This window comes from Vanacampus margaritifer, chromosome 3 (genome assembly GCF_051991255.1).
Source record: "Vanacampus margaritifer isolate UIUO_Vmar chromosome 3, RoL_Vmar_1.0, whole genome shotgun sequence".
NCBI classification, from domain to species: Eukaryota; Metazoa; Chordata; class Actinopteri; order Syngnathiformes; family Syngnathidae; genus Vanacampus; species Vanacampus margaritifer.
In genome coordinates this window covers 10223498-10237674 of record NC_135434.1, presented here as the reverse complement: position 1 = coordinate 10237674, position 14177 = coordinate 10223498, and the positions used below count along the sequence as shown (strand labels likewise).

The 14177-nt window shown below is 40.2% G+C and overlaps 1 protein-coding gene across 1 annotated transcript; it reads right to left on the bottom strand.

The window, feature by feature from the left end:
* Positions 1 to 253: 253 nt before the first annotated feature.
* On the bottom strand, positions 254 to 11679 carry LOC144048848 (LHFPL tetraspan subfamily member 2a protein-like). The gene is made up of 3 exons (XM_077561257.1): positions 11473 to 11679; positions 1491 to 2130; positions 254 to 1372 (listed from the first exon to the last, which is right to left on the bottom strand). Exons 2-3 carry the CDS (start codon positions 1885 to 1887, stop codon positions 1116 to 1118), a joined length of 654 nt encoding a protein of 217 aa, XP_077417383.1. The 5' UTR covers positions 1888 to 2130; positions 11473 to 11679; the 3' UTR covers positions 254 to 1115.
* Between the last annotated feature and the right edge of the window lie 2498 nt (positions 11680 to 14177).

Below are 14177 nucleotides of genomic sequence, written 5' to 3'. Positions count from 1 at the left end.
AAATAAATATCGAACCATCATTTAGACATTTTTACCTAGAGTGTCCTCACTTTTGTTGCTATCTGTATAGACATTAATAAAGCTGCACACTTCATTGGAGCAAATTCATTTCCCCCCAGCGCTGTCCCATGAAAATAAATGTAAAAATAATATTTACCCAAAAATGAGATCCTGGTTCCCCGCTACATTTTTTTTAAACAACTAATCATACTTAAATCTCAGTATGTCAATGTTTCAAGAATACACTTACTGATATGTTAAAATGAAATTTATTCATACAAACTGACTATTCTTGTTAATGTAACAAAAAACATCCCATTGACTCATTGTGTTAGTGTCTCACTCATCCGCTCACTTTCACCGATTTGCAAAAGTATTACAAACATCAGCACGACTTCTCATTATTAGTTTGAAAGCGAATTACTTCTACAAACATGAAATCCATTCTCTTGGACACACACTGTATGGCGCTGTTTAGTGGTCCATATTTATTGCTAATCAGTTCAACCACCGGCCACAACATTAGGTACACCTGCAGAATGTTAGAACCATTTACAAAGACAATAATTGTTCAGTTAATACCACTGTCACAGTGTCATCCAAAACATTATTAGTCGCATTCATACTTCACAGTATAGATTTGTGTTGATATCAGAAATCTTAACACGTGTGACTGGCCAGCGACCTGAATTAAAAAAATGTATATATTTGTGATTGCAATTCACCACGTTCCCCACTAGGTGGCGCATCATCACTCTTGTGATTGAGATTGTGTTTTCATCTCCAATTGTTCAGACAGCCTGTATCTCTGAATTTTGTGAGTTTTATTTAATTGTATTTTTGGGAGGAGGGGGGGGGGAATTAGATAAACGGTGGTTAACTTGTGATATGAATTTAGGTTTTTGTTTTTTATTTTTTATTTGTGCAGGTGTACTAAATCTGATTCAGTGGTATGCACTTTGCCAGCAAATGCGCAACATTCTTTTTCTCAACTTCACGAGGACTTACTAAAATAGCAAAACTGTTTGATATATATATATACACACATACCACCTCCTGCTTCTAATCTCAACAAGTCCATGCTCCCTTGAGTCAGTCAGGATGAGTCCCCGGTGTCACAGCACGCAGATGAGACTCTTGCCCTCCTCTATCTCCTCTTGCACCTTGTCACTGGAGGTGGCGACCTCGGCCTGCGCCGACAAAACGGCACACAGGAAGGTCGCCAAAGTTCCCCCGATGGCCGCGTAAAAGGCCCAACCGAGGGAGCACATGGCCGGCCTGAAGGGGGAGGCCTCGGCCCCGCAGTAGCCGACCACCTTCTCGGAACCCCAGCCGGCTGGGTACAGCATGAGGCCCACCAGGAGGAGGAGGCCTGGCGGGAGAACACACAAGGAGGTGAGTCAAGAATGTAAACAACAGATCCCAGATCAGCCGCTGACAGATTTACGGTTTACACGAATGATTACGGAGCACGTGGCTGCATCATTTACCCGCAATGGCCTGCATCAGACCGCAGATGTTGAAGATGCTTTTCCTCAGGATGCTTTGGAAGCACATGCTGAAGACCGAGATGCAGGCCACCACGGCAAGCACCAATATCCCCGCCGCCAGGAACAACATGGCCGCCTGCCAGAAGCCGCTGGCCACCTCGGCGAAGGTCCCGGCGTACGGCCCGCAGCTCACCCCTCCTCCCCGGGTGCTGAGGCGGAGGCAGCGGCTGTAGAGGCCCAGAGTGGGCCGGTACTCCCCGGGGCTCGCCTCGGAATCGGCGCGAGGGAATCCCAGCAGCCAATCGGGGCTCATGAAGGCGATGAGCTCGGCGAAGGCCACCGTGATACTGAGCAGCGTCCACAGCATGGAGCGGCATGTGACGATGACATGACACATGGTTTCCCTCTTGGAATTCAATGTTTTGAGCGTCTTTACAGTTCCTGTGATGTTTAAATGTCTTTTCCTGGAAAAACTTGGAAAGGTGTTCGGATCCGAAAGGGTAGCAGATGAGAAAATATGTTCCCCGTTTTGTTGATATTTTTTTAGTCCTTACAGCCAAGATTCACTTTGTTGCGCTCGAGCAGCTTACAATGAACCAAAGCAGCTTCCCTCCTCCATGATGCATTCAGGAACTCGCACCTACAGACGCACAAAAGGAACGCCAGAGGTTAAGCCAAGTGCGAGTCACAGATGTAAACAAGCGCGTTCCCGGACCTCGGTGATTCATCTTCTCTTGTGTTTCAAACGGGCGACATTTTCCCCGCGACATTCCCACCAACTCTGCTCCCTCGGCCGACGGGGCCAGCTGCGAGCAGCACTTCCAGATGTCCGCCGACCTGATGAATCACGCTTGCGCACACTAAACCGGCCCCATCCTGCCGTCGTCGGATTAGTCACACACTTTCTTTGACTTGATATCATTGATAGCCGGCTTGGGCGGTTCCCCACCCCCCCGGCATTCTACGCGGCGTGACAAGTCGACACATGACATCAACTGGAGCGCTGTTATTATTCTATTCAGTCATTTTTTGTTTTTTTTATAATCAGGCAAGTTTTTATTGGAAGAGTTCCATGATCTTTTCTTAACAAAAACATACTTATTAGATTAGGGCTGAACAATTAATCAAGTTCAAATCATCTTCTGTTTCATTTCAGTTAGTTGGTATACTATTTATATTAGAGATGTTTGATTCAATAAAAACAGTACTCAACTTTTGCGCCGTCGCCGATACCAAGTACTGATACTACTAGTACGTACCGTTGATACATAAAATCCCCCCCCAAAAAATGGCAGATTATTTTAAACAAAGTCCTACAGTATATATATATATCCCAATGTAGCATTTTATTTCAAATTAAATGAAATTCATAGCAATTTTCTATTCTTTTCATTAATTAATTAATTTATTTGTCATTTCTAGTTCCTTATCATAAAATGGAATTGGCTGCCATCGCAAGTACCTTGAAATTAAGCCTGGTATCGGTTCTCGCCCATCCCAAATTTATAATTGGTTATATAAGAATAGTGCTGAAAAAGTGCATTCCACGTTTACATATTATTTGCATGAATCTGACATATGACTTGCTGATTTATGTATAGGTCCACCTTGGACGGCCCTCTCTGCAGATTAGAAAGTGAACAATAGGGTTATGTTATGTTCTCCTGCGACATCCTTGGAATGCCACCATTGATTGTTTTGCATTTTTCTGCTATTATCAGTGACACTTCAAGGAAAAACATAGTTGACATTTCAAAGCCACAATATGAAGAATTTCTTTCTCGCACGCTTATCTGAGGCTGACTGTAATATAGAATGACCAAATCTCATCTCCCGAGCTAATGGGTCGTCAAGGTTGTGCAGATGTTTGGGCCGGGCCATCTTCTATTCTGGTCCTCACAAGTCTTGGCGGACTTTGCCATGGCGTGTGGTTTAACACAGTAGCAATCACACAAACGCAAGACTTGACGACAACAGACGGGCTGCTGCATCCCGTCTAAACAGCAGCTTTGCGTACATGCAGATTACTGGCCATGACACACCGAAGCATACCTGTGTATGTTTGTTTGCATTGCCTTTTTTTTGTTGAAGCCACCCTAGTGGATGAAGCCGCTCCTGCTTCCAAAGCGATTATAAATATCGCAGTGTTCGCGGAATAAAGACGACCATGACCACAAATGAGCAGCTTTGCTCCTTCAGATAGCTGCATGGATCTTAAACACACCTTTAAGTGGCAGTTTGCAGGGCCCTTTACTAATCTCATCATGCAGAGAACAAATACTGACAGACATCTAAAAGGGACTTTTTCTACTTGATAATAATGTTGGCATTTACAGTTTAACTCCTTCACTGCCATTGACGGCTATAGACGTCAAAAGATAAATTTTTATTGGGCTGGCAGTGAATGAATCAATGAGAAGGTTTAAGTTAACATACTGGACTAAAAATCTTTTAACTACGGAAGAGGAATAGCGCCAGTGAAGTGGGGGTGGGGGGAGGATTGGCAGGATTCTCGCTTTATTTTCAGAATTCTGACTTTATTCACATAATTCTGACTTAAAAGTGAGAATTCTGACTTTATTCACATAATTCTGACTTTATTTACATAATTCTGACTTTATTTACATAATTCTGACTTAACTCTTTGACTGCCAAAAACGTTAAATAACGTTTAGTAAAATCCTATGGAGGAGTGCCAATGACGTTAAAAGACGTTTTTTTTTCAAAACAGAGATGAAACTAACCATTTTCTATTGTTTATTACTGAAAAACGGAATAAGGTAGAAACAAACTTTTTTTTCTGACGAAAGATGAGAGTCCAATCTTTCATTTGGTAGTATGTGTGTTTCCATAGTCCAAACACATCATTTTCTGTGAACCTTGAAAGATCAGTCAAAAATGCTTAAATCGGCTGGCACCCACGGCATCCCTTTTCTGAAAACGTCTGGCAGTCAAAGAGTTAAAAGTGAGAATTCTGACTTTATTCACATAATTCTGTCTTTATTCACATAATTCTGACTTAAAAGTGAGAATTCTGACTTTATTCACATAATTCTGATTTTATTCACATAATTCTGACTTAAAAGTGAGAATTCTGACTTTATTCACACAATTCTGATTTAGAAGTGAGAATTCTGACTTTATTCTCATAATTCTGACTTTAAAGTGAGAATTCTGACTTTAACCTCAGAATCCTGACTTTATTCTCATAATTCTGACTTTAAAGTGAGAATTCTGACTTTAACCTCAGAATCCTGACTTTGTAGTGAGAATTCTCACTTTAAAGTGAAAATTCTGACTTAATGTCGTAGAGCTATGAATTGTGGGGGAAGGTCAAAAAGTCAGAATTATGAGAATAAAGTCAGAATCCTGCCAACTTTTTTTCCCCACTGTTCACTGGCCCTAATCCTCTTCCGTATTTAACAGCTTCAACCTATGTCATCATTAGTGCACGTATCCATGTAAATGTCATTTTGATGTGATGCACGTCAGACGCAAAATCCCCTGATGAACACAGCCTCTGTTTCTTTTTCAGATTCCTATCATCATTCCATCACATCTCTGGAGTCGTATTGTATTATTGTATCTTTTGCTGCGTGTGCAAGACAACATCTTTCCCCGACCCCCAGTGTGATGCTGACTCAGGCCGATAAAAACACTTGATACCTTTGGAGATGGATGTGGGACGCGCAGCGTGTTCTCACACTCCTGCAGCGACGCAAGTCTGGACTCGAACGCGCACAGCCAGGCCTCCGACGCCCTCGCGACGGGCAGCAGTCAGCGGGCCAACATGAACATTGCTTTGAAAAAACAAACCTGCTCTGGTGGACTTTACAACAATATCAACTTTTTTCCCCAGTAGTTGCAAGTAATTTTGACGACATTTTGAATGATTGTTATTATAGTGGTGGTGCCTTGTGATATGAATGACCTGTTTTTTGGGTTTATGAGCCATGAAGTCTGGTTAGCTTAGTGCTAACAGACGTGGCAAAATGCAATAAACAGGCTAACGCATAGCAACAGTGTAGCAGTGTAAAAACAACATCAAGTTCTGCCGAGCCACGGACTCCATGATTGTGCTGCGAAACTGAACGATAGCAAATTAGAGAAAACGTCTTAAAGCTCGCATTGTTGCTAGACACAAATAAGAGGTTTAACTTTTGAGTGTTTAACCCCACGACAATCACTACAATGAAAATGAAAAAGAAAGAAAAAAGGTAGCCTACGTGTTACCAATCTTCCAAAAGAGATTTTCCAAACTATAAAAAACACAAAAATGTTTTTTCCACTTTTAGAAAAGAGGCGAAGTCAAACCAAAGATGGTCACTACCAAAACCACACCAGAGGCTGCGTCACCATCTTACATCAGCTACTCAAACAAGACACCAGGACCTGTATCCGCTTATGTTTAAAAAAAAAAAAAAAAAAAAGAAGAAAAAAAATAATCATTTGAAATCCAACAAGCAATGCGCAAACTGAAACATTTGTTAAACAGACACTACCCTACCAACTTCATGATGGTCGTACCTACCTATGAGGTCATATCGAACTTAGCATTTTAAATGCTGAAGTAAGGAAGAAATACATGATTCTTCCATGCATCAATAACTAGTAGCCTACTATGATATCTGTCATATTGAGTGTGCGTGCGTTTTCTAAAAAGTGGGGCCTTGCTTGGTGAGTGACGTGGGTGCCAGCGCATGAGAGTGTGCAGTAGAGTTGGCTGTTGGCGATCTTAGCGCTGGCAGTTAACTAGCTAACTCAATGCTAAGGTTTCAGATTTGGCTGTTGCTGCTCATCTATGATTGTGCTTTGTTGAGTTTATTATGTTACAATTTGTTCATTTAAGCAAATAAAAGTGCAGTTGCATTTGTCTATTCATGAACATGTGTGGCGACATTACAATACATTTGAACTGGTGGTGCTGGGCTATATTTAGCTAACATTGCAGATCATAGACTTTCTGTACTTTGTTATTTTTGAAGAATGAACGGATCACAAATTTGGGTTATTTTCCATCTCTTTTTTTTCACTTTCACCAACTTATTTTGAAACCGAGTTGTGCTGCGACACTAGTGAGCACTGCGAAGCTTCAAGGCAGAGATTTTGCTTCGACTTTTTTTTTTTTATATTATTATTGTATAAATGGAATTATTTAATTGTTCATTTGAAGGATTGTTTTCGATCCATGTTACAACGTTATCAACCTTTAGCGGAGGGCAGCCACTCGCTACGACTTTCATTCGACATTCGAGAGAGGACAGCCGGATCAAAGAGAACATTACAGCGGAGTGCAAACAACGTGAGCTGCGCTTGTGAATCGGTTTCCTATTAGTTATAAGAGCAAAGACTACATTCTTCGGGCCCGAATGAAACGACGTGTTTTGGCACGGCAGAGCAGCAGACAAGCTGTAACATTAGGAGGAAAAGGACACCTATGCCCTGCAGTGATAACTCAATAAGGAACAGTCATCACAGATTGCCTTTACAAAGTGAAACAAAGCACAAGCGCGGGTAAATAAAGTCTCTTCTGAGATCAAATGTTTGAACTGTGAAACGTGATTAACCATACATGTGGACCAAATAGCAGCGGTTCTAAACTTTCAAAGACAAATGAACTCAGCAAGCTCAAATGTTGACTTCATTAGTGTATCTACTATCAGGGATGTGATTTGACCAAAGTGAAATTATCTGAAAATTTAGCCGGGGGTCTGGGGGCCGCTGGGTCCAGGGCAGTGCCCTGGTGGGGGGGACGAGGGGCCCCCCCGGAGCTCATGGGTTTTCCGTGTTTTTAAGTACTTTCAATGCACTCACATGACAAAGAAATAGACAAAACAACAGCATAAATTTTCAATGTATATTGAACTATCCCATATAAAATGGCAGTTTTAGTCAACTCAAAATCAGTCACATTCAAAAACATTGGACTGCCTTTGCTTTTAAAAACTATCACTGAGAATATCATCATATCTAACTAATGTGATTACTAAGTTAACACATAAATAATGTTGAAGAGTTCAAATTTCATGAACAAATAATTGTATCATGACCAAATGAAAAGTAACTCATATTAGAGCATACCACAAATGTCTTTGTTATAGCAGAAGATGTTATCTGTCGGAGTCATGTGCATACACAATGAACTACTTAAAAAAAAATAAAAAATAAAAAATAAAAATCTGATTTTTTTTTGGGGGGGAGATAAAAAAAAGCGGAATTCCGCGAATTAGCGGAAAAATCACATCCCTGTACTATCTACAAGTACTGAGGATACTTTTTGCTACGAGAAAACATTTGGAAATCTGAAAACCATCTGAAGTTGAATGAACTTAGCCTTTCAAGGTTCAGCTTTAAAGGAAGCATGACAAATGTCACATGTTAACATTACCGTACAGAAAAATGGCATTCACTGCTTGTATACAAATATTTGGATCTCTGGAGTGCTTGCCCGTCACTCAAGTGTGAAATTGCACAAACAAGCCAAACTATTTAAGTTACCCAGAGGCGCGTATGTTAGAAAATGTGCCTTCAAGCAAGCCGTCCACCTAACTGTGAGTTGAGAATAATACCAACCCCCCCCCCCGCATTGCGCTTCTCCACTCATGACTTGGCACTTACGCCTTTAACCTTTTGGAGTGTCTGATAACAGCGTTTTGTACCGCAGGAAACACACTACATTGGCGGCCATGAGACGACAAGATATTTAAAAAAAAAAGCATAAGTAGCATTTTGGCCAACGTTACCCAAGCAGTAGTACGCCGTACACAAAAAATGCTTGGGAGCTAATGGCCACCATTTTGAGCACCTCTTGTAATTATAGAGGCAAAAGGTATAAATCTTGTGATGATAGAATACATTTGGTACTAGAATATTTATGCAAGTTTTTCCTGTAACTGTATGTATACATTTTTGGGGGACTGACTATATTTTCATATTCATTATGGCCTTTTGATATGTTTGGTTTTAAATTTGGTTAGATTCAATCTGCATTTTAATGATTAATTAGGGGGGTGTTATGGCCCAAAATGTTTTATTTTTTTTTCTGTCATTCAGGACGATGACAATTTTAAATCGATTTTAACCCAATAAACCCAACAAACATTTGTTCAAACGGACAGTAACGTGAAAAAAATCTACTTTTTGGAGCTTTTAGCCATGTTAAAATGCTAATGCCTCACCAAAAACATCACCGAAGTGGTGTTTTCCGCCGTTCACCCCTCTATGAGAAATTCTAGGTCATTCGGCTTCCCAAGACACAGCCCCTCCCAATAAGGGAAAACGAGTGGGTGCTCACTCTATGACGTCATTAAGTGTGGACCCAACCCCGCACCACCTCTCAAGGATTTTTAAAATGAGTATTAATCTAATTAATGCCCAACCCCATTATTATTATTATTCAGATTAACTCATTAACTTTAATGCACCATTTATTGTTAACATCCCAGAGACGACACTCCAAAACTCACTCTGTAGCACCCCCTGAAGGGTAAGAAAAAACAGAAGACACCAGTTAGGCTGATCGACACGAATTTGGATGAACAAGTCCATCGTGACAGGATGATTGAAAAAGTCTGAAGCGCACAGACCCACCAGGAAGTTTGGCCATTTTAGGCAAATTCCACGGCGCCTAGTTTGACAAAAGGCCCCAATCGCAAGCAGGGATTCTCGACAGATGGCGGACGATACTAAGCTAAGCTTAGCTTTTTTGCCTGCAATGATGCCAACTTAATGTGGGACCAGCTAGCACGACATCACAAATTTGGCAATCATTATGAAGATCTTAAAAAAATTGTTTTTAATTTTTTTAAAGAAGGCTTTTCAAGGGCCAGTTCATCACTACTTGAAGTTCAAGTCATTGTAGTTTGTCCTAAAGCAGGGGTCACCTTTTCCCTCCTCCGACACACCTGATTCAAATGGTTGGGATCCTTTACAGGCTTCTGCATTCAAATCAGGTGTGTTGGAGGAGCGAAACATCTAAAACATGCCGGATAGAGGGCCCTCGAGGACCGAAAGTTAATTGCGCCTTCTGTCATCCAGTGGAAGAGCATTTAATTGTTCTGCCTGTCACTTCAACAAAGATAAACAAATTGTCAGACCAATTACGTGAAATTTCCCAGGCACACCTGATGATGAGAGCCGTTGGGAATCACTGAGGAACATAAGGCCATTTTAAAAGACATTCCCACATCTCATTAGCATGCTCATACATGTGTGTGCGAATTAAAGCGGGGCTCCTGATCTGGTGCCACTCAGCCCAACAAAGGCCGCTCAGAGGCCCGCTGACACCGCCGCCGCCCCCCCCGTCTTAGACACACCACCACCAGCCCAGAATGCTCCCCTTCATCCTCAAAGGCGAGCCGCCGCAACCTTTAACCTCTTCACCGGGTTCGGCGGGCCGGCCCCTTCAATGCCAGCGGCGACTTGGCAGTGGCCCCCCCGCCTCGCACTAAATTGTCACACACAAAACCCATTCAGTGACCCTCGCATTTCACCAACACAAAGGCAGGAATGACCCGGACTGGTCTGCCTGGAAAATACTTTTGATTCACACACTTCCACAACTAACATAACTAACTACCTAACACAAGACCAACATTTTGCTTCTGAGAAGAGAGGGGATTTCCTAATGTAGTCATTTTGAAATAGTAGCTTGCCCTTGAACTTAGCAAGAACAAACACAAGCTCTTTCCTGGTTTTGTTTAGTTTTGGGATGTAGTAGCGCTTCCCTTTGCAACATGTACAACTCCATGGGTGGCTCTGTAAGGCATGGCGGAGGCGCGGGGGCTCCCTGCTACTCAAGGACAAGGAAGTGTGGTGGAAGAGAAGGCGGAAAAGAAGGCGGCCACCTGAAGCTGCTGTGCCATGCACAAATGTGTGAAGGGAAAACAAATCTAATCAAAACAGACTTAAGGAGCTTTGAAGGCCGACATGCAAGCCTTCATTTTAGTGGATGTTATACAAAAGTCCAAAGCACTCGAGGCCAGCCAACTTGGAATTTAACCAACATTTTCAAGACACGTTTAGAACCGCTCCCTCATTTGAATAACATTTCGTCCTGGCAGTATGGACCAAAACTGCCAAAATTAAAAATAAATAAATGACTAAAAGTGAAAATAAAAACAAATGTAATTTTTTTTAATATTGTGTATATATATATATATTGACTTCTGTCTTTGTGACGAATAGGGAAAGGGGGAGTGACGTATGCCATAAAGCAGTCAGCACATTTGTAGTTTTTTTGTGTGGCAGTGTTCCTACCATCCTCCTCAAAGTTGCTTAGTGCCAGTAAAAATGATACAGACCCCCTCCGGCCATGGCAAGAGTACCATTCAACTAGTAAGCGATAGGAAAATATTTTATTAAGGTTGAAAAGTTCCTTAGTGCTACTTTAAAGTTCAAACTGAATAATTTACAATGAAATTTAAAAATATTAAATATACTTTTGGGGGTGGGAGAACCATTTATAATAAACGTTACTGTAATTAATGTTGGTAAATTTGGCTTTTACTTCAGCATGAGTCTGCCCTTGTTTAATTGTTGTTGTTTTTTTATTGTGTTTAATGGTTAATGTTATATTTGTTTCATATAGAGCAGCTCTTCTGATCAACTATGGTTGTTTTTGTTTGTTTTTTAAGTACCCCGATAATTAAGTTAGGTTGAGTTGGGTATGCTTTAAGTACAAGAGTCAAAACAGTACTCTTAACTTCTTCTTTTTTAAACATGGATATGTGTACTTTTCAAGTTTTTAGTACAGCATGTGAGGAGTAGCACCTCTGCAACTGATACCTTTGGGACAGGCTTTGTTACGGTACAGTCCGAAGAGGGATTTTCAAATTCATATTCATGTTCATGTTACCAATAAAAACACCATAAAAGTCGCCACATCTTTGACTTCTCGTTCAACTGAATCTTACTCGTTACTGTACGTGTGCTAAACAAACAACACTTGGACAGAAACATATAGTACTTCCTTAACGCTTACCTTATCAAAATGAAGGCAAAAAAAAAAACAGACAAGAAGCTGTGGCCTTTTCCACGTAGGGGTTGTAAAAAATAAAACAAAAACAATAGGGGCGAACGTGTTCAAATAAGGAGACGTTTTGTTGTTTTGTCTTGGGAGAAACGTTGCTCGGTCTGCCGGTGGGAGAACAGCTTCATTCACTGAAGTCGCTCTTTTTTCTGGAAGTGCCTCCGCCCACCTCTTCCTCCTCCTCTTCCTCCCTCTTCCTCCACCCGGGATGTGATGACGTCACCGCCACTTTACTCAAAAACGATGATGGTGATGAAAAAAAAAACAAGAGAACTGACCTGATTGACTGTGAGTTTTTATTTCATTTTTTTCTACTTGTCTTCCAAATGAACAAAGACAATGTTGGAAAATTCTGTAACGAATGTTTCTAAATGTAATGTTGTTCCTGATTGTCTCAATAAACGTTAAAAAGAAAAAAAAGAAAAAAACATGATAGAAATAAGTTTTTTTTTTTTTATTTTAAAGACAATGATGATGATTAGATTTTCTGGATTCTCCTGCTCACAAAAATATTTTTAAGTCACTCCAAATTCAAATTCGTTGATTTTTTTTAATGATAATATACCAATATAATTTTTGTTCTATTTGATAATATTATATAGTATTTATAGAAGACATATTTGACATCATGATTTTATTTATTTATTTATTTACATGGCTTCAAATGTGATTTATCACATTTTAAATTAAATCGTATTTGTTTGTTTATTCGTATATTTAGTACTTTTGCTTTTTAGTTATTTAGCTCTATTCCTATTTTTAAAATGTGAATGTATGCACAATGAATGAGTCAAAAAAAGATTTAATCATATAGTTTTTGTTCAAAGAAACACATTTGTTTTAAATCATTATAAAGAAATATAACAAATACATTTGCAATACCTAGATATTTAGCGATGATTAAACAGAACACATCAATCACAATATTAGATGAAAAAAGCTACAATAATGTAGTTAAATTAGCAAGAAATTGTTTTATTTAATGAATTTTTAATGACAAATAGAATAAAAATCTTTATTGGGTCAGTGATGTTCACTGGGCTGACTTTGATGCAGGCAGCTCACCCATCAAAGTGAAATAATAATAAAAAAAAGTTTAGTAAATCAATCAACAGGCAAATTAAATGATCAATGAGAAATATTATTACAATCTAGTTTAATTAGTTTGACATTACCAATATTTTTGTATTTGTATTCATATATTCTTGATATATTCTTGATTCCCAGAAAAAATCAAAACCGAAATAATAATAATAAATAATAAAACCTTTATTGACTTGTTTTTGTCGCAAAAAATAATAAATAATAAAAATTCATTTTCTGTAGTACTTATCCTCTTTAGGGTTGCTTGACTGTGCACCCCGAATCCCCCCCCCCCCTTCCCCAAAACCGCTCCGCCATAAATGCCCCCTTGTGCGGCCGCACATATTACACATACCAAAAACCATCGCTGTCGCTAAATTTGGGCGAAAGGCAGGGCACACCCTCGATCGGTTGCCAGCCAATTGCAGGGCACATAGATAAAGAAGCATTCAAACTCACATTCGCACCGACGGATGCATGGTTTGGATTCTCCGATGAAGCCAGATACAGAGAAATGATCCAATTGTGATATGGAGCCAACCACTGTTCTACCATGAATCCAATGATAACAATAAATAAGTTTGAATAAGTCCATGAAATCTGCAAATAAGATGAATAAAAATCACTTTAAGACATTTCAATGCACGGTGGGAAAATGGAAGGCTATCTAAATTTGTCATTTTCCTCATTGCAATGGGAGTGCGGTTACACTCAAACTACGGTTTTAAGTGTTTTATAAATAAAGCTTGTTTGGCTGTGCGTGCTCAAAACAAAACATTTAACTTTTGCTATTTCCTCTCCTAAGTGAGGACTTAAGATATGTGTTTTGCATGTCATCACGCAGAGAATGTCCTTTTGCATGCGAACATTTGCTGATAGGATGCACAAAAACCCTTACTTTAATTTCAGCCTCTGCATGTGTCCGTTCCACTTCATCACCACAAGCCACATGCAAAATAAAAACAAGCCCAAAAAAACAACAACCGAGCTCTCCTCCAAGCATACTCTCACTTTCCTTTTTCCTTTTTTGTTTGATAAATCACGCACTGCCTGCCTGGCATTGACCGGCCTTTGTGTCATTTGGTCATCTTTTAGGGCTTCCTCTTTCTTCACCACTCGTGTTTTTGCTTGGTGAGAACACTATGGGAGGTTGTGAGTGTGTTGTGAGGCGGCCTCAGTGGGAAACACAACATTGGTGGTGAGAAGACACAGGGAGGAAGTTCCGCTGCGTCATGTTGCCATTTGTGGTGCAAGGGCGCTCAGAGATAAACATGCGTTTCTTCCCTGGGGCTTCAATTATATGTACATAAATTATGTCAGTCGCTTGAGAAGCTGTACATTTTAGCTTTGAGATGTAAATCGGAGAGAGAGAGAGAGAGAGAGGGAGAGAGAGAGAGAGCTCTGCTTACCTTGCGCATAACCACCACTAGCTATAATTTAACCTTCGGGTAGCCTATTTGCAAAGTCATGGCTGAGAAAGTGTACATTTACTTTCCCTTGAAATGAACAAACAGCCACCCGTGGCAACAAACATGAGTACACCCCTTAATGAAACTGTGGGAATTGACCGACTA